The sequence below is a fragment of the Thunnus albacares genome, chromosome 9 (genome assembly GCF_914725855.1).
Source record: "Thunnus albacares chromosome 9, fThuAlb1.1, whole genome shotgun sequence".
NCBI classification, from domain to species: Eukaryota; Metazoa; Chordata; class Actinopteri; order Scombriformes; family Scombridae; genus Thunnus; species Thunnus albacares.
In genome coordinates, this window is record NC_058114.1 from 28,546,584 (window position 1) to 28,571,708 (window position 25,125).

The 25,125-nt window shown below is 39.5% G+C and overlaps 3 protein-coding genes across 4 annotated transcripts; all 3 read right to left on the minus strand.

The window, feature by feature from the left end:
• Positions 1-649: 649 nt before the first annotated feature.
• Positions 650-3,854, minus strand: smx5. The gene is made up of 5 exons (XM_044361617.1): positions 3,745-3,854; positions 3,489-3,556; positions 1,572-1,602; positions 1,403-1,462; positions 650-1,244 (listed from the first exon to the last, which is right to left on the minus strand). The coding sequence occupies exons 1-5, from the start codon at positions 3,745-3,747 to the stop codon at positions 1,119-1,121; spliced, it is 288 nt and encodes a 95-aa protein (XP_044217552.1). The 5' UTR covers positions 3,748-3,854; the 3' UTR covers positions 650-1,118.
• Positions 3,855-5,094: 1,240 nt separating this feature from the next.
• Positions 5,095-17,806, minus strand: inpp5d (inositol polyphosphate-5-phosphatase D). 2 transcript variants are annotated; one of them, XM_044361615.1, is made up of 27 exons: positions 17,421-17,806; positions 16,822-16,885; positions 13,497-13,632; positions 13,247-13,391; positions 12,896-13,036; positions 12,712-12,802; positions 12,555-12,632; positions 12,357-12,434; positions 12,122-12,245; positions 11,366-11,472; positions 11,129-11,231; positions 10,850-11,046; positions 10,649-10,766; positions 10,457-10,553; positions 9,422-9,560; positions 8,942-9,050; positions 8,649-8,737; positions 8,010-8,091; positions 7,540-7,629; positions 7,335-7,445; positions 7,150-7,229; positions 6,972-7,059; positions 6,741-6,887; positions 6,570-6,633; positions 6,286-6,483; positions 5,730-6,178; positions 5,095-5,646 (listed from the first exon to the last, which is right to left on the minus strand). In XM_044361615.1, the coding sequence occupies exons 1-27, from the start codon at positions 17,558-17,560 to the stop codon at positions 5,606-5,608; spliced, it is 3,306 nt and encodes a 1,101-aa protein (XP_044217550.1). In that variant the 5' UTR covers positions 17,561-17,806; the 3' UTR covers positions 5,095-5,605. The 2 variants fall into 2 exon arrangements, with proteins under 2 accessions (XP_044217550.1, XP_044217551.1); XM_044361616.1 differs by lacking the exon at positions 16,822-16,885 and having other exon boundaries at positions 17,421-17,501.
• Positions 17,807-20,760: 2,954 nt separating this feature from the next.
• Positions 20,761-24,852, minus strand: gpr17 (G protein-coupled receptor 17). Its single transcript, XM_044362172.1, has 2 exons — positions 24,684-24,852; positions 20,761-22,210 (listed from the first exon to the last, which is right to left on the minus strand). The coding sequence occupies exon 2, from the start codon at positions 22,200-22,202 to the stop codon at positions 21,183-21,185; it is 1,020 nt and encodes a 339-aa protein (XP_044218107.1). The 5' UTR covers positions 22,203-22,210; positions 24,684-24,852; the 3' UTR covers positions 20,761-21,182.
• Between the last annotated feature and the right edge of the window lie 273 nt (positions 24,853-25,125).

The following is a 25,125-nucleotide window of genomic DNA, read 5'->3' on the forward strand; positions in this document are numbered from 1 at the left end:
CTAGCTAAAGTTTGCTAACATCAACCACCCTAAGCAACAGGTCATACCAAACCAAATAGGCTGTAGCAGCTAAAGCCCTGGGTGAACTGAATTGAGCAGAAGTGGGTTTTTATTGCTTATGAATTTGACTTTTTGTTTGTCAGAGTGTGTTATTTCTTCTTTCAAAAGTCCCAAAGTCTTGCATTGAATGATCCTACAGGGAAACTGCGGTTACAACAATGATACAGCAGAAAACTAAGCACAATAGTTAAGATTATGCCAAATTAACTGTCGCAAGTATGAAAAGTGAATATGATCTGCACTGATGTGTATAGATAACCCAGTGGCTCCATATCTCACTATCACAGGAGGTTCTCCAGCAGACAGATACTTTATGGTGCATCTCTTAGTGCATGCTGTCACGTCTGTGCTACAATCTCATGTATTTCAAGTCATCTCAATATCCTAATTTGGATGACTAGCACAATGAGGCCACGGGATTTTAATTTTTATTTCCCATAAATGCAGTCACAAAATAACTCTTTCTTCCATGATCATAGCTCTCGGCAATAAAGCTTAATCAGTTTCTCTCATCAGCTTAAAGACAAAAACTAAAACTCAACAAACTCTTCTAACAAACTACAAAAAACTTTTACAAAGGACATCAAAATATAAATAAAATACCTTTTTTATTTTTAAGTGGCATAAAAAAAACCCAAAGTCATAATTTTTTTAAAGATAAGGAACAGTGCCTGTTATCATTCAACATAAAACATTACAACTGATCTTCACCTCTACTGGCCTCTTAATTGTATTAAGTTGTGCTATTTCTTTTAAACAAAAGACAGTATCAAATGAAGACTCCTATATGGCCTGTGAGGTAAAGAACATATCCATTAATTACTTATTACAAATCATCGATCACCAATGTCAGGAATGCTATTAAAGTCCCTGTGACAGAGTGCGAGCTAATGACCAATACTGCTTAATGACAAGAGCAGCACAAACTGTTGAAACTTATCTTTAAATGAACTCCACTCAAAACTTAAACTACTCATTATTCTCCGTTACAAAAATCCCACCCAAACCACCCGCCCACCCTGTTCCGTCCCCGGACTGAACCCCATCCTGCAGGTGAATCACTGCTTCTGCTGCATTGCTTCTTTTCGTGCAGCGTCTTGCAGTAGCTGCGTGTCCACTTCATCTGCAGGTAGCTGAACGTAGCGGACCACAGATCCACGGATGAAACAGTTTTTTACAGACAGCTGAAGGAAATCAAAACAAGACACGATGGAGTTATAAAGACAACCGCCATCAAGATTTAAAGATGTTTTGAGTGAATGTTACAAAATGTATAATCTGTACGGTATTATGTGTTGGCTGATTATGAAATTGACATTTTCATTGTCACGACTGAACCTACCATGTGTGGATATTTTTCTGGATCTGTGACACTGATGTCGGTGAGCTTGATGTTCAGGTACTGAAACATAGAAAACAGTGAGGAAGTCAGAATTCGCAAGCTAAAAAATATCAAATGAGAGGATTTATTCTCAAAAGAAAGACAACAAAGCATTAAAAATATTTCCAACCTGATCAACAGAATGAAGTGTTCCACAGATGCTATAAAAAAAAATGGTGGGACAAAAGTTATTACACACTTTAATGGACATCCTATCCTTATACATATAAGCAATAAGTGGGGTTAAATTGACCACTGGTCTGAAGGTAAAGTGGGTGGAACAACAGAGGAATACCTTATTTCACAACATGACACTGAAGTTAGCTTCTGATTTGCAGCTTCCAATTCGGGGATAAGGGGAAACTTAAAGGGTACCCATTATGCTCATCTCCAGCTCTATATTTTTATTCTGGGACTCCACTAGAGTATCTTTGCATGATTCACAGTTCAAAAACTCCTTATTTATCTTATACTAGCTCTTTATGCAGCCCCTCAGTTCAGCCGCTGTCTCTTACAGGCAGTCTTAGCTCCTGTCTCTTTATGCCCCCCCTCCTGATGAATCCACTCTGTTCTGATTGGCCAGCTTTCAAGAAGCCTGACGTTCAGCTGTATCAGAGTCGTGTCAAGTTACTGCTGATGTAAACTCCATATTTCCTGCTTTACTGCTTTAAATTAAAAGCTTTTAAATGAATAAATAACAGGAGACTTTTTTGTGAAGAATTTACAGGGAATTAAATGTGTTCCTCACCAAATTAGCGGAGCTTCATTAGCAGCGCTAAAAACCAGTCGACACAACAACATATGGAGCTATTTGGAGCTCTTTGTTCTGCAGATCAGTTAGAAATAACGCAGGGAGGAATAGTACAAGTAGAAACAGCCCCAGTGATGATGTTGTTTGATGAGGAGCTGCAGACGACCGGCACACCTCCAACAATGTAAACAAACTTTTACTTTTCCCTGCTGTGCAATGGAAAAGCACAAAATCACCAGCTCAACTCAAGTCATGGCTCAACATGATTACCCCAAAAACAATGGAAAACATCTTAATGTTAGTGGAGCAGAGCAGTGAACTTGTATGCTGTACGTGGAGCAGATAACCATATAAAGAAATCTGTCATGAGCCAACGTCAGCTTGGGCTGAAAGTAGAAAAAACTGTTGGAAACCAAGCGTTCAGAGCAGTCTGAAACCGGTGCTTTTTGCTCACAAGGATTATTTCTACAGACATTTACCTCATTATTTGAGACTTTGGCCACGTTTTATATTGAACATCCATCATTGTAACAGTATATATATATATATATATATATATATATATGTGTGTGTGTGTGTGTGTGTGTGTGTATGTATGACTGAAAATAAGGAAAAGCATAATAGGTTTTCACTTTTTTCCAGACCACATTAGACATTGTCAGTTTTTGCAAACAGAATAAATGTTTCACAAATCTGAAACTGTGTTTCAGTGAGTCTCTGAAGTCTCCTTGGTAATCTAGTCCAGATTTGACAAGTCTAAGTATAGTGGTTTTTGTTCTAGACCTGGTCTAATGTGGTTTGAATGGAGAAATATCAGTGAAATCGCCCTTTTTCAGTTTTCATAAGCAAAATAAAGGTTTCACAAATCTGAAAGTAGATTTAAACAGCATTAAGGCTTTTTGCTACCATGTCTAAAACTCTTTCATAAGTGTAAGTTGAGAAAAACGGGGAATCAGCTGCTAAATGTTATTTATGTTTCCCTTAATTTCCCCCTTTAACCCCGAATCTGAAGCTAACTTCAGCTTCGTTGTCACAACCCATAACAGCCCTGCGATTAATACTGCCTATATGAAAATGATTGTTTTACTGTCTGTGACAGACAGGTGCCTATTATATATACACATGTTGTAATACATGTATATTGCTTTTCTCTCTTACACAGTCGCATGTATTAATGAGCCTCACTAGCTAAAGCTACAATCAGTCAATGCTCCAAACAACGCAGCTGTTGTAAAAATTGAGGCAAATACAGTAAATAGTGGCACCAAATTAAGGCTAAGTCGAACAAAAACCAACCTCAAGTCGTTTTTGAGCTCCACCACCACATCCTTCCCCACCAGCGACTTGAAAAACGAGTAGAAAAGCTGAAGAACAAAACGACATGATAACGTTGAGTTAGCAGCAAGCTAACCATGGAAACACGCTGCAGAGCCAACACAAAAACACTGACAGAGATATGCTGAGTGCAGAGAAACTAAGTTCCTCACTGGGTCTTCATATAGCATTTGATGTGTACTAAAACCAAATACATAAGTTGAAATTGATTTCTCACCATTATTGCTGTCGGTTTCTTGTGGTGGTTCGTCTGGTGTTGATGATGTTTCACACTACGTGTTACTCTGCGCCGGAACACGATGCAGTTACTGAGTAGCTCCACATGGGGGAGCTACAGGTGCGCTCATTGTGAACTTAAAGTAGCTCAAGTGAACAGTGTGGCCATGAACCACAATACCATTACTGCGAGGTGAAATATGTACTAAAGTGCCCCATAAACACTGTGGAATTACTTTCCAGCTGTTTATCTATTGGTCTTGTGTGATATCTCTTACATACTAAAGCAGTGGCTCTCAAAGTGGAGTCCAAGAACCCCCAGGGGCCCTTGAGGGGGTTCTTGGGAGTCCCCAGCAAAAGGGAGAATCATTTATTTTCACTTTAATCCCATCCCTAAGTAACACAATGTCAGTATGTGTGACTATTTTGGTCATGGGTTTCATACATCTAAAAGCAAAAATCTTATCAAATGGGGGTCTGTGGTCTAATTTCTGTCAGTTTAGGGGTCCTTGACAGGAAAAAGTTTTAGAACCACTGTACTAGTGTTTCTCAGGACTGACTGGGGCCCCTGCTGGCCTTTCTTCCTACCAGTAATTTAACAGCAAAGTTGAAACATTACATTGAATAGTCAATCAACAGAAGATAAAACTGCAACTTTATTCATAATTGATTAATTGTTCAAATGATTTTTCAAGCACAGTTGCCAAATTTATCTTGTTCCAGTTTTGAAGATGTGAGGATTTGCTGCTTTTTTTTTTGTATCATTATAAATTAAATATATTTGGATTTTGAACTGAACCCAGCAAATCATGACATTTGAAGACATCACTTTGAGCTCTGGGTAATCACATCACTTTGTGCCCAGTGTCATCTGCTCAGCTCCTCAGAGGTGTATTGACCGGACTACCGGTGATGAGGGACAAAACAGTCATACAGGACTGATTCATTGTGAAGACAAAACGCTAAAAATCAAGTCACAATATGGTGAAAATTCCCTTATTCCCTTTTTAATGGTGCCCATCAGCAACCAGTATCTACACTATGACAGAACAGTGGAGGTCAGCTTTATTCACAACTCATTGGACAAAATAAAACAAGAAAATTCAGGTTTTGATGACTTTATATTTTTACAATATCTAGTCATACGCTCGCCATGATTTAAATATGATTACTAACTTGGATAACATGACATTCTCACTCTGCATGTGGTTCTTTTATGCAACAGCAGAGGGAAGCAAATGATTGGAGTGTTACAGTACTATACTGCTTGGTCCCCACTGCAGACTGAAAGACATATTTATTCACAGTTTCATGCAGTTATTGAAAAAAAAACTAAAGTAACATAGTCTAATCAAGCTTTGATATTTGAATTTATTGGAGCATTTATTGTACATCACTCAGAGCAAACATGTCAATGACTGTGCAAGATAATACTGTGTGGTAAACGTTCAATAGCTATAATATAGTGTAAAATTGTCTATAATAATGAAATAGAATCAGAATTCAATTTCTAACCTAACCTTTTGTAATGTGAGCTTAGCAGAAATGAAGGCTGAAAACTTGTCTCTAATGTCTACATCACAATAAAGTATTAGTTTGTCATTTTGGGAAATATTCTAATTTGCTTCCTTGCAGACAGCTAGTTGAGAAGATTGATACCACTCTCATATTGTGATAGGTATCAATCTTCTCACCTTACTCTCAGCAAGAAAGAGAATATGACAAACTATTCCTTTAACACAAATGAATAGCCACTCATCAGTGATACATTTGGCAAGGGGACTGCCTGAAGCCTTTACTCGGTTTACTTATGTTTCCGAAAACGCAGGCAGAAAGCTGCACAGTCAGTGCTGACTGTGATCTCACTTCACAGAACGGCCCGTCTTGGGAACTTCAGGATACGCTGAAGAAAGACAGAATTTGCATCATTGTATGAATCATATTTGTCTGGGAATTTTGCCATAAGAGAAGCAGAGTTTTCCTTACTGTCTTTGTGAGGCTGTGGCTGGCCAGGTCTTGCCGGCAGTCTGTGTTTGCCGGGGAGCTCGGAGCTCTCTCTGTAGTCTCTGGATTTGGTGGTCTGGGGCTCTGGCAGGCCTGGCCGGGACTTGGCGGGTAAAGGAGGACGGTTGTTTACCACTCCCCCTTCTGAACGCGAGGGCACTACTGGTTTCTTGTGTGTTGTGGGATGCAGGGAGATGGGAGTCGGAGGAGGAGGTTTGGTCTCAGAGCAGGTGAAGGAACGGTTGCGAGGGGTGGGCACCGGAGGACGCTCAGCCTCTCCATCTGCTGGTTTGGAGGGTGTAAAGATGGTATCTGGAGGTGTGAGGTGCTCCTTCTGTGGAAGGTCTTGATCCTTCCCCCGACCGTGTGATTTTCCCATTGAACCATATAGCGGATTGTCAAACATCTCCGACGTTTTTTCATCCTCACCTCTACGAGACAAAGTATTAGTTAGTTTAATTTCCCACTGAATCACATGTTATTTTTAGAGGTGTTTTCCTGAGACTGAACACACATGTAGACTAGTGAAACCACTTACGTTGCAGGTTTTCCTGTGGGACTGCGACTGCCCATCTCATAACTGCTCTTCTTGCAGTCTTTACTCCCTTGCCCAGTGATAGGAAGATTTTTTGGTGGCATGCTGTAACTCCAGCCCCTATCTGTCACATTGCTACCTTTGTAGGGCACACCCATGTAACTTGGGTTAGAAATGTCATGCGCTTGGGTGATGGAAAACCTGTTAACCAGAAGACAGAAAATATCACACCAGAACACAATGCTAGAGATATTTTAAAGTAACCACAAGGTGGAAAAATGTCTTACTTGTTGTGGTCGGAGCATTTGCCTTTTGAGGTGACAGACTCATCCTTTTCAATTTTGATGAAATCTGAAAGCAGAGTAACATTGGCATTGAAACTACAAAAACTGACGTAGAAAGCATTTAGGTAAGTGCTGAGTAGTTGTGGATAGAAAGTGATCAAAGATTAGACTCACCGTACAACTTCTCAGTGGGCTTGACTTCAGAGGTGTGTAGTTGGATGCCACCTGTCAGAGTGCCTGTTTTCTCTCCGTGGTGTGTCAGTGTGATATGAAACTCTGTGTAGCAGAACTGGGCAGCCCTCAGTGCAACACAACCCTCCCCTTTTGAAACAACACACCAGGAAACTGTAAGTATTGCTCAGCTCAATGCATCTGTATTACAAACTGCGTATTAAAGTTAATTACCGTACGACTCGTCACAGTCTGTCGACTTCACACAGATGAGGATGTGCTGGTCCAAAAGGTACTCGGGGTCAGAGATTATGGGGGTGAGCTTGAAAAGATTAAAAAAGACAATAAATGATGATTGCTTGACGCCACAATAAGTCAACTTCAACACTATAAAGCCGCATCTTCACTTTACCTGAACTTGGTTGCCAAACCATACTTTTATTGACCCATCTGAGTGCTCTGTGTTTTCTCCCTCGGAAGTCTTGACAGTCTCTGTAGGCATTTAGAGAAATATTTGCTATGATGACTTTTGCTTTTCTGTAACAGACAATTTTAAGATGTAATAGAAATATGATCAATCAAAACACCAGAACATACTCTCCAAGCAGCTGGAATGGTACTCGATGAAGAATTTGGTCTTTGATTTCGTTGACAAGGTGGCCACACAGTTCATGATCTGTATCCCGCCTTGAGGTGCACTGTTGAGATCTGAATATTTTGGGAAAAAATGACAATATCACACTGCAGGTGTGGAGCAGACAACATTAACTCATCAGCAGTGAGGCATAGATGCTGATCATACCTTGCTTGGAGACAAACTGTGAGGCAACTCCGACTTCAAATGAGGCGAATAATGGTGAGTGGTCACTTGTCATGATGTCATTAGTGCACCCTGCAAGTTAAACAGTTTGTCCAGATGAACATGACTCATCATCATATCATTAAAAACATTAAAAAATGTGATAACATTATATTTTTGGTGTACATACAATACCAGTCAAAGGTTTGTCAAAAGTGTGTCCAAACGTTTCACTGGTATTGTATTTTTACTAATAATTTCCTAGGAAGCTTCCTGAACGACACATTTTACAATTGAAAAGAATTTTTTCGATGCTCTCTGAGTAAGTGTAACAATTGAACACAGCCTCTATTCTCTCTTTAATTAATACCAAATTATATAGCTCTTTCCAGAACCCTTCCTAGAAAACGATTTAGAAATTATTGACGCATAAAATAGAGTGTGACCAAAAATATTCATAGGGAATTACTCACCGTAAGCCTGGCAGACGACATGAACCAGAGGGTATGACTTTCGCAGGACACGATCGCACCATGAGGGTAAGTTGTATTTGGTCTGTAGAATTCATCACACATACATAAGTACCGAATACAACGGTTTTCATAGCCAGGGCTGAAAATCAGTTTAAGCTTTACAAAGCAGCTGTAATGTTAGAGAGTTGAGCCAGAGGTGTCTGCTGAATGATGACATCTGATTTATTTGTTAGATCGCTGTTTGTGAGCAGCCCAACATGTGACAGGTTGAAGATTTGCTATTTCTATCAGAAAGTCCGCTATCAGGTGTCGTGTCATTTCCGGTTGACACAATATCAAACGTGTTTGCTGATCTGGATGAATTCAAGAGATCTAAATATTCTACGCTCTTTATGTCTTAAAAGGAAAATTGTGAAATTGATCCTGGTGCCTTTAAATGGGTGTATCATGAATTTTCTATGAGCCACAACATACAGTATCTTCACAAGGATTTTTCGACATAGATGCCTTAAAGCAGAAAGCATGTTCTGTGTCATTTGAGATCGGTGTTAAACACTGTAGTTGCTTGCACTGTTTCTGCACTATGGGGCATGACAGGAGCTATACAGTGAAAACACATCTGACTAAACATAAGCTTACCCCCGTGGCTTTGGCCTTTGTGTAGGCATACTTCTCTCGCGTATCTCTTTCAAAGCGATATGTGGGGGCAAATGTGATTTCCTCTTCATCTACAATCAAAAGAAAATTAACAAGAGGTGTTATTAATATTTTGACGTATGCTGGACAATTCAGTCATGCAGCCAGAACAGAACAAAGTTGGTATAGTAATTGTAAGTCACATACTGTATACGCTAAGTTAAACCTATCTGCTGTATGTTTTGTGTTGGTCAGTATACTGAAGACTTTTCTCCATGTGCTCATTCATGGCTTACCGAAATGCAAGAAGACCTTTCCATCATTCCGCTCCATGTTGAGCTGGTCTTTACTGAGGAGTTCCTGGTACTGCTGCTGTTTGATCTTTGCCACAATGTTCTCAGCTTCCTGTGAAGGGAACCAGTGCACAATTATGACTTTTACTGTCTCAAAAGTGTTAGCAGCTAAGAGCTCACACACCTGACAACCAGCGTGCTCTTTTATGCACCAGTCATTGAATTACAGCGCTGCTAGATCTCTGATTCCTGATGTAAATGTCAGTCCAATATGCTGATATTTTGCTTTAACAAATTTCTTTAAATTGTATAAAAGTAGACACAGGGCATGCGTTTGTGAATCTACATGTTATTATTAGGAGGATTCTAACAATAAAAAACTTTTCTAAAATTTGTGGGTTCTTAATTTAAAATACATATGTTGCATCATTTGTCCTTTGTTTTGGTGTCAATTGTGTTTACAGTTTGTGAACTACAACTTACTGTGGATGGTAATTCAACCCGATAGTTCAAATCACCAAGCCAGAAGAGGTGAGTGAACCGATGTGTGATGTCAAACGGATTGAGCTTCTTATCTCCCAGATTCAGAAACCGCAGGATGTTGATGTAGTTTTGGTTGCGTCTACAAAGAGAGCAAAAATTTTTGTAACAACATTAAAAATATGATTTCAGGAATAGATATTTACTAGGATGAGGACTTTCTACCTGATCTTTGACTTCAAAGGTGAAGTATGTAGAATTTAGTGGCATCTAGTGGAACAGACTTTGCAGAAATTGAATATAATATTATCTTTCTATTGCTTCATTTGCCTATTTTTTGGTCGTGGTGCATATTTAAACTACCTGTTTTCCCAACATAACATTTCCTTGTCACAATTCTAATTTCACCAGTGCCTGATGGGCTTGTCTATTAATGTCCAGAGCAACTGAGAGAACTGTGTGGCTAGTTAGCTTAACTGAAAACACTAAACACACTGAGCACCAGCTTTTTTAGCTAGCTGCAGCTAACTTTTGACCAAAAACTACACTGTGAGTACACAAGAGTTGTGTACTGCTGTAGCACCATTGTGGAAACTCTTGTAACAGTAGCAGTAGTAGTAGAAGCGACATGCACATGTTCAGGGAAAATAGGGAATAGATAAATGATTAAATGTTTTGCAAAAAATTTGAAAATGAGGGACTTGAAAAATAGAATGAGATAAATAGACAAACTTTACATTTCTTTTTACACCTCATTTTAATCAACAATATTATTTATTGATATATTTAGTTATATATTTGACTTGTCTGATAATCTTTTACTTCATTTTGTCAGTTTCAGGGGGCTCTACAGAAATACTTTTTCAGCACTGAGTAGTGCTTGCATAGCTCCATTCTGTCAGGCTGTGTACAGCTTCAACAACCTGCACCAGTCATGATGTCATGTCAAGGGCAGCCTGTATGTAGCTTCAGAGGCTAAACTCACAGCAAAATATGCATATGTTACCAATACAGTACTTGGTGTAATTTGCTCCTCACCTGAGCTTCTTCTCACTTCCAGAGGTCAAGTGACTGTTGACAAAACCAAAGGATGTACCGTTGAACATGAAGGACACTCCCACTGCTCCCTTGTTTCCTACAAAACAAATATCACGTTGAGTACTGATGGGTCTTTATTCAAATAATGTTTGTCAGGTCATAAAGGGCCTATGGAGAAGTGGAACTGCTTACCCAGAGTGTTGGCAATCCCCGTCTTCACACTGTCTGAGAAAACATGGGAGATCCTGTTTTCATGCTCAGGCTTTGCCAGGACAATAATCCGAATGTTCCACAGAGTGTGAATCGCTACCTGGATGTTAGAAGACGTGTAGGATGCATTACGGCACTGCATCTGCATTCAGTTCTAACTTTGTTCTTGTGACAGTCACTCACTTGTTTAAAGCTGATGTTCGTGATGTCCCTCAAGACCCCTTTCACTGTGTATGCCCAGTCCCTCTCGCCCAAAGGATCCTCCTGTGTCCCAATGACATAAAAATCATGCGGGATGTGATCTGCGGTGTCGTCTCGTGTCTTCCCTTGGCCCTTACACTGGAACCAGGAGCTGATGTTGTGAGGGGGACTGGCATTTCCTGTGGTTTTATGGGGAAGTCTTTTACTGTTGCACTACATTATTCAAATGAATTTGGATATTTAACAAGTCAACATTGTTACCCATGTTCCAGGTGCCAATAAACACCGTGATCATGTCTGGTTCCGGCTTTTCGGAGTGTTTGTTCTTCATTTGTTGAAGAAGCTGACAAAAACCCTCTCTTTTCTGGTGACACAGAAGAACAACGTCATAAACATTGTACCTCATAAACTGCACTCAAAACTTCAACTAAATTATCATTAGGCTCTTGGACAGATGTCACTTAGACAAAACCATCTGCATTAGATTACAATGATTACCTTTGTGTCATCAAACACAAACTCCTTGCGCAAAATCTTCTCTTTCTCTGTCTCCACCACAATGACAAGTTTGGCATGCATTTTCTGGGATTTCACCAACTGTAGGACTGAATAATAATTACAATACACTTATTTAAATATGCAGTGTTAATGCTTTACAGCAGCTGTTAAACAAGATTGACAGTCTACAGCTATGTTAGCAGCTCTGTGAGGCTGTGCTTAAGTGCAGCAATGCTTTGAGCAGAATGCTAACATCAGCATGCTAACATGCTCACAGTGACAATGCTAACATACTAATGCCGCGCTCACGGATGATAGAGAGGGGAAAGATTTCCGTGTTTACAACTTGCAAGCAATCATGTCACAAGGCAACTAAAGAAGGTTGTATGACTACAGAGAAAATATTATGCATTGACAATATACCATAATATCCAGTAAATGTGTGTTTAATCTCCTTGAACGACAGACTTTGGCTGACATGTCCCTGTTTGCTTGACTCTCAGGCACTTCTGTCATTAAGCACCAAGTCAGATATATCAGGGTGTCACCAACGTCAGTAGGATACATGGTCTGAGAATCATTCAAGTCTGTAAAAAATGTCATGGTAATTCATTCAATAGTTGTTGAGATATTTCCATCTGAACCAAAGTGGTGGACTGACCGACCAACAAACCCTCATCGCCATCCATTGAGCAACAACTCTAGCATGGTTAGAAAAACAAGGGAATGAAATTATAGAAAGACATGACTTCTTACTTTTATTGTGCACAAAGTATTTGTCTTCAGGCCCATCTTTCGACTTCTTGAAGTAAATCTTCCCACTTTCAACATCCACTTTCAGGAACATCTTTGTGGAAATACCAAGAGATTCCTGCTTGACCTGTGAGTAACAGAAAAAACTGATCAAATAAACCTCAAACCTCCAGACATTTTATTTCTTTTCATTTTCCTGCAGCTGCAGTGTGATACAATAACAACTTTAGAGAAGCACCTCAAACATAACAATGGGTATGAGAGATTTCCGATGGCCCCCTTCATATCCAACAGAGTCAAAGATAGCACTTTTAGCCTGAAAAAAGAAACAGAGAATCACCTTGTCATTTGTAACTGACATCATCTTTTGGTATGTCGATGACCCAGATGGTTAGTTGATGAGTGCTGACTGGTAAAATGAGCAATGGAACTTTACCTTATCCTCTATTGAGTAGATCAGTTTTGTCAGCTGCTCAAGCCTAAAGGATACGGATTGACCTGAATCAGCACACATCTGAAAATGAAGGAAAAAATACATAATGAGAAATATTTCTGTGTTAACACTGCTGCAAAGGATCAAGGGTGCCACCCACTTGTTTTGGAAAATGTCCAATCCCTGGGGAGAGCTGTTGGTCCAACGCTCTATGAAAGACCTCCAGAGTTGGCAGGATGCGGGAAATTTCACTACATCACAACAAAGATTAGAGCGTGGTTTATTTATCCATGTCAAGATAACTTGCAGTCTTTTTAATGTAATCTGTCAACCAGTAACTATACCTGTTTACATTCTTGCAGATTGTCATTGTTAGCTTCTTAAAGCCAGGGAGGTTGGGGTTACCGTTCTGTAGTTGTTCAGCATCCGAATAGATTGAGGTCCTGAAGTATTCTTGGATGGCTACTTGCTGTTCCTCTGGTACTCTAAAAAATACCGTATGCAACACAGGAGCATGTTATCTCATATTTCACACATCAGTTAGCCTCAGCCAAGCACATCGCTATGTCAAATCACTGCTGCACCCATAATCACATGAAAGAGTCCATATGATAAGAATTGTTGCATTGTATACACAGTAAAGTGCCAGTGCTTTATCAAAAACTTCAGTGTAGTTTTTGCAAATGTGACCATACGTGGACATGTCCATATGCTGCAGTCTCATCAAGTAGGTGTCTGATAAGGACTTGCAGGCCTGCTCAGGAGACTTAGGGTCACTGTCTTTTACATCGTTGGCTGGGAAGTTCCTGGGTGGAAGCTGTGGTGGAAGATTATTGGATTCTGCAGGACAAATACATATATATAGTTTAGGATTTTTAACAAATTTATGAAAGACAGATTGTTTTATAGTATAGCAACTGTACAGATCAAGTGAAGGTGTTTGACCTGGCTCCTCGTCTACCTCCTCCTCCCTCTGGACAGGATACTGCAGATGTGTGATAAGACCCATGTTGGGGCTGTAGTATGCCTCGACCAGCTCAGGCAGCATAGAGAAGAACCTGATAGGAACTCCCTCAGATGCCTGAAGAGCAGACCACAGCACACACATAGTTGTCTCTGTCTCTTGTGGCACAAAAGTAGACCTCAGCAGAACTGAAAAGTGAAACTGTTGTTCTAGAAGACTTTTTCTATTTTTGTCTTTAACTTTTGTGACTAAACCAGTTGACATCAGCTTTGAGTGCTACCCACCGTGTGATGTCACACATGTCTACTTCTATTTTTGTCATTGACACTTCTCTCAGTAGTATTTTGAACCCTCACAGTAACATCTGAAGAAGTTGCCTTGCAAGGTAAAGGATTTACCAACAGGTTCTGAATTTTCACCTGCTCCACTTATTGTTCAAAGAGAAGACTGTTTCTGGTATAAAATCTTCTTCTATGCTTAAGTTCAGACCCCTTTTATGACGAACCAGCTCTGATGTCAGTATTGATGTAGTATTTTACCTTTATTCTGAAACTCAAAGTTACTGAGCTATTACAGATGAAGCACTGAAATGACTCAGCTCCTTCCACTCCACCTCTTACTCTAACTTTGTATCATAGTCAGCAATGTTTGAACAGGAATAAAAATTTGCTGGTACTCTAACTCAGCACCCTACATTAATATCTATACTGACTTGAAAGTGACAGTATTGACTAATACGTCTAGTGAGTACCAGCCTAATTGAGGCACTGGTACTCAGCACACTTTTCCTGCAGGGTTTAATTTGAGGCCCTATCATTGTGTACTTGTCGTAAATGAAATATTTTTCATGTCTGTTCATCCCCCAAAACAAAAATCATTCAATAAAACTTTTTTTAAGGCTCATGCTTCCATATGGTTACACTATCTCTATCTTCTATAATGCTATGCTGATGATACTAGATTATATTGGCCAAGAATAACTTGCAAATCAAGGTTGGTTTCAGGTATGTGTCACTCTGTTTTCTTTTTAGAGCTTATTACAGCAGGCCAAAAATGACAACAGACAAAAACCATGCCAACAAGCATGTCCTGCAATTTCCTCAAATCCTGCCTCTGCCAAAGGCCATCAGACTGAATGCAAAATATGATTAGACATTTTTCATTAAAGCCCCAGCCTATATCTACACAGTGGAAACAGTATGTTCTAAAAGTATAAATGTCAGCTCACCACAGAACCACAGCTTGGGTCTAATGGAGACGTTTGTGACATGGCTCTTGCTATTTGAAGGAAGGTCATATGCATGCATGACAAATGTTATTGCACCCTCATATACTGAGTAAAGGAAGTTTAAAAGGGATCTGTTATGCTGATTTCCAGCTCCACATTTTTATTCTGGGACTTCACTAGAGTATTGTTGCATGATTCACGGTTCAAAAAACTCCTTATTTATCTTATACTAGCTCTTTATGCAGCCCCTCAGTTCAGCCTCTGTCTCTACCAGGCAGTTTTAGCTCCTGTCTCTTTAAGGCCCCCCTTCTCATGAGCCCACTCTGTTCTGATTGGCCAGCTTTCCAGAAGCCTGCCAATGGGCAGCACATATCAGAGTTGTGTTACTGTCAATGCAAACCCAACATTTCCTGCTTTACAGCTTCATATTAAAAGCTTTTAAATGACTAAATAGCAGGAGACTTTTATTGTGAAGAATTTACAGGAAATTAAATGTGTTCCTCACCAAATTAGCAAGCATCATTAGCGGTGCTAAAAACCAGTTGGCACAACAATAAATGAAGATATTTGGAGCTATTTGTTCAGTGGATCAGTTAGAAAGAATGCAGGGAGGAATAATACAAGCAGAAACAGCCACAGTGATGATGATGTTTGATGAAGAGCTGCAGACGACCAGCACACCTCCAACAGGTAAAGTACTTATTTTACTTTGCTGTACTGTGCAATGGAAAAACACTCACAGCATGCCAGCTCAACTCGAGTCATAGCTCAGCGTGACTACCCCCAAAACAATGGAAAAACAACATAATGTTAGGGGAGCAGAGCAAGTGAACTTGCATGCTGTGTGTGGAGCAGATGACCATATAAAGAAATACGTCACAAACTGATATTCACTGATGCTGAAGGTAGAAAAAACAGTTTGAAACCGAGCATTCACAGCAGTCTGAAGCCGGTGCTTTTTGCTCACAGGGATTACTTCTACATATGTTTACCTCATTATTTGACAGTTTGGCCATGTTTAATATGTACATCCAACATTGTAACATTATATATATATATATATACATACATACATACATACATACATACATACATACATACATACATACATATATATATATATATATATATATATATATATATATATATATATATATATATATATATATATATATATATATATATATGTATATATATATGACTGAAAATAAGGAAAAGCATAATAGCTCCCCTTTAACACATTCATACTCTAATCACCATTTTACTGACTTAAACTAATTCTCTTACCATTTTAGCAAGATCAATTTTATGATTATTGCAGTTCTTTTATTGTTTATTATTGCTCTGCATGACTGCATGTTATAATCAGTATTGCTTGATTGTATTTTGTTGCCTCATGTTGCTTTGCACCACTACATGTACCAATTACTGAATTTTGTTGCTGTATTATAGTATTACTTGCTGTTTCCTGGTGCTCTGCATCACTTGCAGAATGTTTATTTTGTTGTTTTTACATTGTGGTGTTGTCTCTTGTCTGCAAATCTTAATTTTTCACTACACCGATAGTGCCAAGTTAAGGACTGCAGTTCAAAATTAGCTAGCTGGCTAACACTGGCACATTTACAGGAATGTCAGTTAGTGTGCGTTGTCCTTATAAATAAATAAATGGAATGAACCAAAATATGCTTTGTCAGTATTAGCAGTCACACAATAATGAGGTAATATTAAAAACACAAAAAATTTCGTAAAAAGTTAGATTTGATTTAAAAATTGTTTTAAACTGTTTTGATCAAAATGTGATTTAAGTCCAGAAAAAATTGCTACAAGCCAATGAAGGGTTATTACAAATATACTGTATATCTTAATACATTGTACTTCTTAAATCAGGTTACAGCTTTATAGGTGCAGCAGCATTAAAAAAATAGCTGCGTGCCACCATTTACTTTTGATATTTGAAGAAAAATAGCCCTTTATTCTCATATATGCTGTAAATACTTGACAACAATGACTCAACTACCATAACACTCATCTAACTTTTGACCAAAATAATGGTGGCATTTGTCAAACAGTTAACCCACCTGGACAGAGAGCTTCTTATCCTCATTTGGCAGGATTCTGTATGTGTACACACAGTTCTGGTATCTGTGGTTAAAATAATAAAGTGCAAATGTCACTAGAATATGACATGAATGTAAATGAAAGGAACATCTTAGCTGGTGTATATTGTGTGCTGAGTATACAGTCAGAAAAGTTTTGGTAGCATTTTAATTGAAGGTTGCCCCATGAAATATGATATGGTTAGCGCGGAGGCAAAGAGAATTATATCTGCAGCAGCACAGTATGCAAATAAAGGGGAACTAGTCGTTGCAGTGCGTATGTGCAAAAAAAAGTGATACTGTACAGTGTTTTACAGGAGGGCAAACCTGTATCATGTTATATTCATCCAAATTATGACAATATTTACAGATATAACTATTTTACTCATATCTAAGGCCAAAAACATACAGTATAACAGTTATGTCATGTCAGTTTTTCTTTCATTAGTTAGGATCAGTGCATATTTCATGTTATGAAGGTTTCTTGAACGAGGAACAAGAATCATCAGCTCTATGGAGCTGTACAAAAATAAACTACCAGCAACATGTGCAATAGCTGAAAACAAGTATTGTCTACTTACAAAACACACAGGGCATACGCTCCCACTATAGACTCGCTGTCCCGAATAAGGAAGCTTCCATCTCTTGCTGCTTTGGATAGGAGATCCTCAGCTTTGGATCGAGTTAGATTGCCATGGCACCAAGGTTGATAAACTGGCATCCTGTTTCTCACCCAAGAGTCTCAACTCAAGAGTTTTACATCTGCTCTTAAACAATATTCCAGCAAACCAAAGTAGACTCAGTTTTTCTTCCTGGCTATTTTCATCTTTCACGGTGCGTACTTTTAAGCCCTTTCTTTCACTTGTTCATGCACTTGCCTCCGAAAGCTCTAAAAGGAAGCTGCTACTAGCTCAGCTCTGAACTTCCTCATTTGAAATGTTAACAGAGGAGGGCCAAGTTGCTTCCACTCTGCCTGTAATGACAGATCCACAGAGCTGTAAATGGAAATAAAGACTCTCACTTGTCAAGTCAAAATCTTTATCACATTACTGTAATGATTAACCAGCATTTCCAGCTTTTTAGTTTCCACACAACTGTTTGTTCATGTGATCTGTCCATAAAATAGTTAAGTACTTTGTAAAGATTTGAGTTGGGAAAAAAGGGAAGTAACAAAAAAGGCAAATATGATGATTCTTGCTTGTTACAGTTTAAGAGTTTTCTTTGATAAATGCACTTGTGGATAAATTCACTGTAAAAGACACTTCATCTGATTATCAAATGTATTTTATAATGCTCAATACATATATATATATATATATATATATATATATATATATATATATATATATATAAAATCATCTTTACCCTCTGACCTAGAATAAAATAAAACAAGATTCACTCAGATTCACCCAGAGAAGCTGGCCTGAGTCTGACTGCTCACTGTTTAATCATCTCATCTGAATCAGGAAAGCTCAGGGTTTTCTGAAATATATACATTCAGGAAATACAAGTTTAGAATGTCTTGCTATGTTCATGTGATGGACAGGAAGTCTTGCAGAAATAAGAGGAGGAAAATAAGCTGCGCACAAACCACAACACGGGTCACATGATACGAAAAGAGAACTACACGGTGACAAGTCACTGCAGCCTCGGAGGTTTCTGTCCTGCACTTGAAATAGGTTTGCCACTTTCACAGAGTACGTCAAAGCCTCAGACATGCAGTGACAGTGTGGAAAAGACCCATGATCTCATGCACAGAGGACATGAAATCATACTTTTGCATTCAAGTGAAACATTGACATACATTTTTATGACTGCTTTTTTTTTAGATTCAACATTTCTTTTGCAGTGTGACTTTGTAACAGTAATTACATGTTTATTATTTACAACATGAAGTCACAAACTCTGTGGTAAACTGGCAGTTTACTAATCTCTAATTACAGTTTGTATTTCCGGATCAATCGTCCCTTCTTTTGCAGATGACATTTAGCCAAACTGATTTGCTGTAAAATAGGAGTATTAGTCGTCATGCAGTAGTGCAATATCATAGAAATTTGGATAAAACAATAAATGCATAGCATAGGAGAGTTACTAGATAATGAAGACTATGTACAATGGAGATTTGTCAAGCACAAGCAAAGTAAACATGGTTCTGGTGTCTTCCAGCAATTGAAAATTCACTGACACATTTGTCAGTGGATTTAAAAATACACCTTAGATTGAAACTAGTGTTTACAGCCATGCTAGCAGGTCTGTGAAGGTGTGCTCAGGCCATGGATGTAAAAAGAGAACTGGATACAGTGTCGGAGGTGGGGCCCAGTGTATTCCTATGAAAGTTGCTCAATGGCGCATGAAACCAAAAAAGCCCATGGCGCATGCTCATTAGAGACTTCCGCCAGCTGGGACAGTTAACTTCCAGTTTAGCCCTCTGGCTAACACCAGCATGCTAACATGCTCACAATGACAATGCTAACATGCTGATGTTTACAAGGTATATACTATTCTCACCAGATGTGTTAGCATGTTAACATTTGCTAATTAAAAAAAACTTTATGCAATACTTTATGCAAAAACACATTTTTGCATAAAGTATTGACAAATTGAAATGTTTACCTGCTGGTAAAAAAGAAAAGTCAAAGTACTTGGGAATCATTCTCTGTAATTTCGGGGTAAGCCATCCAGTGGTTGTTGAGATATTTCAGTTTTGACCAAAGTGGTGGATAGACCACGCCGCTAGCATAGCTAAAAACACTTCAAATGAAAAATTACATCAAAAGCTAACTAATTATTACTTATCAAATTTGGCATAAGATACAGAACAGTAACAGGAAATACACCTTACATGCTGACTATGTACATATTTGGTCAGTCTCTTTGACACAAAAATCATCTTCCAACATGAAGCTTTTATGAACAGTGACATCCAAAGTCACAGGAAGCTGCATGGAGCTCATGCTCATGGGTAATGCTTACATGCTTACAGCACATTACTGTTGGTGGTTGAAACCACAAATGGCAGCAAGGGCAAGTACAATCAGTCGAAAATGCATTTATGCGACTGCGACTGACTACCAGACTGACACACCTCGCTAAGTCTACGAGGGCTAAGGCTTTTTTTATCACTGTAAATTGGCTCTGTGACTTTTTGAGCCCATTGTCTGTGAGTCGTCGACTCTGTCGACTTTCCTCATGGGAATAACCCACAATGCCTGAGTTGTGATGTTCGAACGGCAAGGTCAGTGAAATTTCAAAAGCATAAAAACAACAACAAAAACAAAACATGGAAGAAGTTGGTGAGAAGACATTTTCCTGAAAGTATGAACACACGTCAATATTTGTTTGTCTTAAGATGGCATGATAGTGACAGAGAGCAAATAATAAACTCTCAGATTCATTGATCTACATATGAAATATGCGAGTCAGACTTAAAGGATATTGCTGGCGATTTTCTTTATTTTTCTTGTTGTCAACAAATGTCATGTGGAGAGCCAAACTAACAAATAACTCATCCTACTTACAAGTACTGTGTGTCACCCGTTACACATACAAAGCCTGATATATCGTACCATAGTTTGTTTAGAAACAGCTCCAAGGACTAATAACAGTGATCACGTTTTCAGTCTCCAGAGGGTAGTTCCTTCTACAGCACGTTGTTCCTGTGCATGCTTCACTGCACAGAGCTTCACTAGCTTGTTGCAGTACATATCACAATCTCTTGACTTTTAACTAAAATTCTTTGAGAAATTTACAATGTAGCAAAAAGTCAGAAGCCATTGCCTTTGGGGCAAAGGAACATGTCACTCATTGCAGTGGTGTGGCTCACTGATGTGTTTTTAATAGTTTTTGGACAACAATGGAGCTACAGCACAGAGAAATATGATATATCAGACTTTGGATATACACACAATACTTGTAAGTAGGATCAGTTCATTGTTGGTTTGGCTCTGCATATGAGAGTTGTTGACAGTAAGAAAAATATCCTTTAGTCATATCCAGTAACACAATATCTGCAAAAATGAGCCTTACAAAGTACTGTCACTTTCTTTATATGCAAATTAGAGTTGTTACACCCTTCCTGTACTCAGGCACTTATAGTGATCATAAAGGGGAAATTTCAGAGTCTGTCAGGGTTGACTGATTAGTGCATAGGGTGGCCTCAAAGTCAGGCTAAGTGTAACATTGCCATTATGGCACATTGACCACATCGTGAAATGAGCCCAATTAATGAGAGCCCTCAGTTTGACAAAGATAACAGTATCAGTCAATAGGAGGAACAGTTTTGGTTGTGTTGGGAAAATATGTAGTTCACACAGCGTTCCAGATTGAGTTCAAAATTCTCTTCCTCAAAACTCAGACTTGGCACTGACAGAGCTCTCGTGTGTTCCCTTTAACTCTGCACTGGTGGCCCCTGACGCCACTGCCTTATCTTTGCAAAACAATCGCATCAGTGTGCCACGGAACTTTTCCGCTCCAAACAGGTAGATCAGCGGGTCCATGGCACCGTTCAGGCATGTGAGGGAGGAGGTGAGGCGGTTAGCCAAGCTCAGGCCTCTGCGTGTCTGGCAGGAGATGTCAGGGTGGTTGTAGCCCAGGATGAAGGTGGCCCTGCTCACATGATAAGGCAGGAAACACACTACGTAGATAAGCATGACCAGACCGATGGTGCGCAGGGCTCTCAGCTTGAGGGCTGGCTCTAACCTGGAGCCCCGATGCAGGCTGTGAATGATGAGCAGGTAACAGGACAGGGTGGCCAGGAAAGGTGGGGTGAAGGCCACGGCAAGTGAGATCAGTGCATTGCGTGAGGCTTTCTCTCTGTACAGCTGCAAACACACTGTCATGCCGTCCACTTCTGCAGTCTGGTGGGTGACTAGTAGTGGCGCCATGGAGATGGTAACCAGGGCCCAAAGAGAGAAGCTGATGATGTGAGCATAACGAGCACGGCGAACCTTCAGCGACCTCACAGCATGAACCACAGCCAGGTAACGGTCCCCCGCCACACAGGCCAGAAAGTACAGGCTGGCATACATGTTGACATAAAACAAAAAGCCTGCCAATCTGCAGGGCACCTCCCCAAAGGGCCAGTGGCCTCCAGTGAGGTGGTATGTGGCCCTCAGCGGGAGGATGATCACGTATGACAAGTCTGCCACAGCCAGATGAATCAAGAAGACGTTAGCTGGAGAGGAAGCGCCACGCTGGTGAGAGAAGATCCAGAGAGCCAGGCTGTTACCGTTCAGCGCCAGAAAGAAAACCAGGATGTAGAAGCATCCAAAGAGCATGTTCTCGGTGGTCGTCTCCACTGCCACACAGCTCTGCGATGACTGATTGGACAGCAGGGAGGGCAGCTCTGTTTTAGCAGACTCCATGTTGGTGACTGAGGAGATAAAAACCAGTTATAAAATTTGCTTTAAATGAAATTTTCATGTATAATTAGAAGCTTTTCTTCTCTCAAAGATGATTTTTTTTTATGTTTAATAAACATGTTTAAGTTTTCAGGACAGATAGAAAGAAATTTCAGGTCTGATCTGTAATATGCATTTGAGTCATGACTTTTCTAAACAAGTGCTTTTGATTTCTAAAATAGCTCATTGTTAGTATTCAGACAGCAAACCACCCCAGTGACAGGAAACCATACCAAGCCAACCCCTGTTCACATGACTTTACACACACTGACAATAGGCAGGGAGAGTGTTTGTCACTGTGCCAGTCTCGCAAGGTAACAATAGATGTCAGTGTCCCCGGCTAATACACACATGCCCTCAGGTTTGGATAATTACTTCATTCTGACTACTTCAAGTATTAAGCTTCCTCCAAGTCCAGGAAGTCAGAGTCAGCCATTAGATATTCACTCTAACGTCTAAACAGCTTATCTGGCCTCACAGTCTGATTTTTCGGCAAGAACTCTTTCATCTAGACTTATTGGCGAACTCTCAGGAGCATACAGGCAGAGGTACTAGACTGGAACATTAGCTATTCAACTGTGAAGTGCTGAGGTTTTAAAGGACTAGTTTGACATTTTGAGGAAATACGCTGTTTTGCTTTCTTAGGAGTTAGATAAAAGATTGAGACCACTTTTTGTTCATTATGAAACCAGCAGAGTTAGCTTAGCCTAAACACTGGAAGCAGGGTGAAACCATACACTGCATATAAATATCTTGTATGCAAATAATATCTTTATATACAGTCTATGGGTGAAACAGCTAGCCTGGCTCTGTCCAAATGTAACAAAATCTGCTTACCAGCACCTCTAAAGCTTAACATGTTATGTCTAGTAACTCTTTTAAAAAACTTAAGTATAAAAATAATAAACTGTTATAGGAGGTTAAGGTGACAAAATATGTGGATTTCTCCATATCCAGTTGTTGTGCTAAGCTAAGCTAACCGGCTGCTGGCTAGTAGCAGTATCAATCCTCTACATCTTAAAAAGGAAGCTAATAACAAAATTTCTCAAACTGTTGAACAATTAATTCCTTTAAAGGCTGGTTACAGGTACATACATGAGACATAAAAAATAGCTGTGGGCATGCCCAGGTAAAAAGACTTTCAAAAAAATTCTATTTTTAAATGCAAATTTCTGATTATATTTTGAGGGTATCACTTCCTCAGTAACAGGTTGTAGTTTAAAGTTTAAGTATGAAAAAAGTATGAGAACTATTTAGACACACCTAAAAAATAACCACCCACTCCTGTGTCCCTCTAGCAACTCTGGCAAGCTTCCACGGTCCACTCCTCTCATTCTGTTTTTATCTACTCTTTTTCTGCTTTAGTATAACATCTATACAAACATTACCGGGGCGTGAACATCAGTCTGAAATGAATTAATTGCAGATATGGCCTCTCCTTAATGTTAACTTTGGTATTTGTGGAGGATCCAAGAACAATATTGAAGCATGTGCAGGGATGAACTTGTCATCTCACAGATGCTCAAGGGAGTGTTAAAGGAGGTTATCAGATATACCAAGCTCAACAAACAGTAAAATGGGATTAATTAATGCTGCACCATTGCAAACTGCTTTACAAAGCGGGAAAAAGGGATTGTCTCTCTTTATTGGACTGAGCTAAATCTCCGCTCCAGCAGCATGATGCCCAGACTTTTGGTCCATAAGGAGCCAGCCAGATGTAGCAGCTTGGCTCTTTTCAGTGTGTGTGTGTGTGTGTACTGGAGCTGTGAGACTTGCAACGAAGGACATTTCTCAGCCACAGCTCAGACTCCCAGCATTCAGGGGCACAAAGAAAAGGTCGCAGTGCCTGAAGGGATAACAAACCAGGAGCTGCACAGATGAATGGAAAAGCTTCAATAAATACAGATCCCAGAGGGATAATCCTAAATAGAGACAATCCTAAAATATGCCTTGGTCACAATGATCTTGGTAAACAGATCTGTGCAGGCGTTCCCATGTGAAGAGTGCCAGCACTGACAAAAACGATACTGAGCATCCTGGCTTTGGTCCTGTCAGAGACTAGTCCAAACTGTTCAAACTGTGACAGGTGGGATGTGGGCAATCCTGCAATGTTAAAACTTGTCACAGTAAAAGCCTGTGTAGATTTAGTAATTGGATAAAATATGATTTCATCTGACATTCATCCAAAATTATTTAATGGAAAAATAAGTATTAAATAAGTAAGAAATCGGTATTGTGCAGTAAATTTCTATCAAAGATATATTGTTCTACTGCAACCATTTGTTCAATTCTGTGCCACTTAAACTCAGTGTAATCTATTGAAAACAGTAGAAGGAATCACTCATATGGAACCAGAGCTTTAATAAAGTTAATTTTAAAAATGATTAAGTACATATCTATTGCTTTATAAAACTCTGAGGTAAAAACAAACAAACAAAGACTTACCAGAGCTTGTGATGTCTGCAGAGTGTGCACGACTTGAGGAAAAGTTTGGCTGCTTAAGAAACAATTCAGCTGTTGACACAGCGTGGACGACAGTCAGCGTAGGAGCAGAGAGTAGCACAGCAGTTGCTCGTGGAGCAAAGTGAAGACTGGGAGTTCAACTGTCGAGCCGTGGAAGAACTGGAGCCGCAACACAAAGAATGCTGTCCTATAACCCTCCTTTCTCTCCCTCAAGATGTTCTTGGGAATGAGACTGTAGCTCTTTTTGTGTCTCAACAAATTTGATAACAGAAAAGGAGTCCCGATGGGAGCCTTTCGTTTGAACCTTGACCCCACCCTTTCTTTTTCCATCCCCTCTCCTCAGAGAGCCACTTGTGCACTCCACAATAGCTTGACTCAGAATAAGCAGCACATTTTAGCAGCGGGGAGAAGAATGGCATGCCTA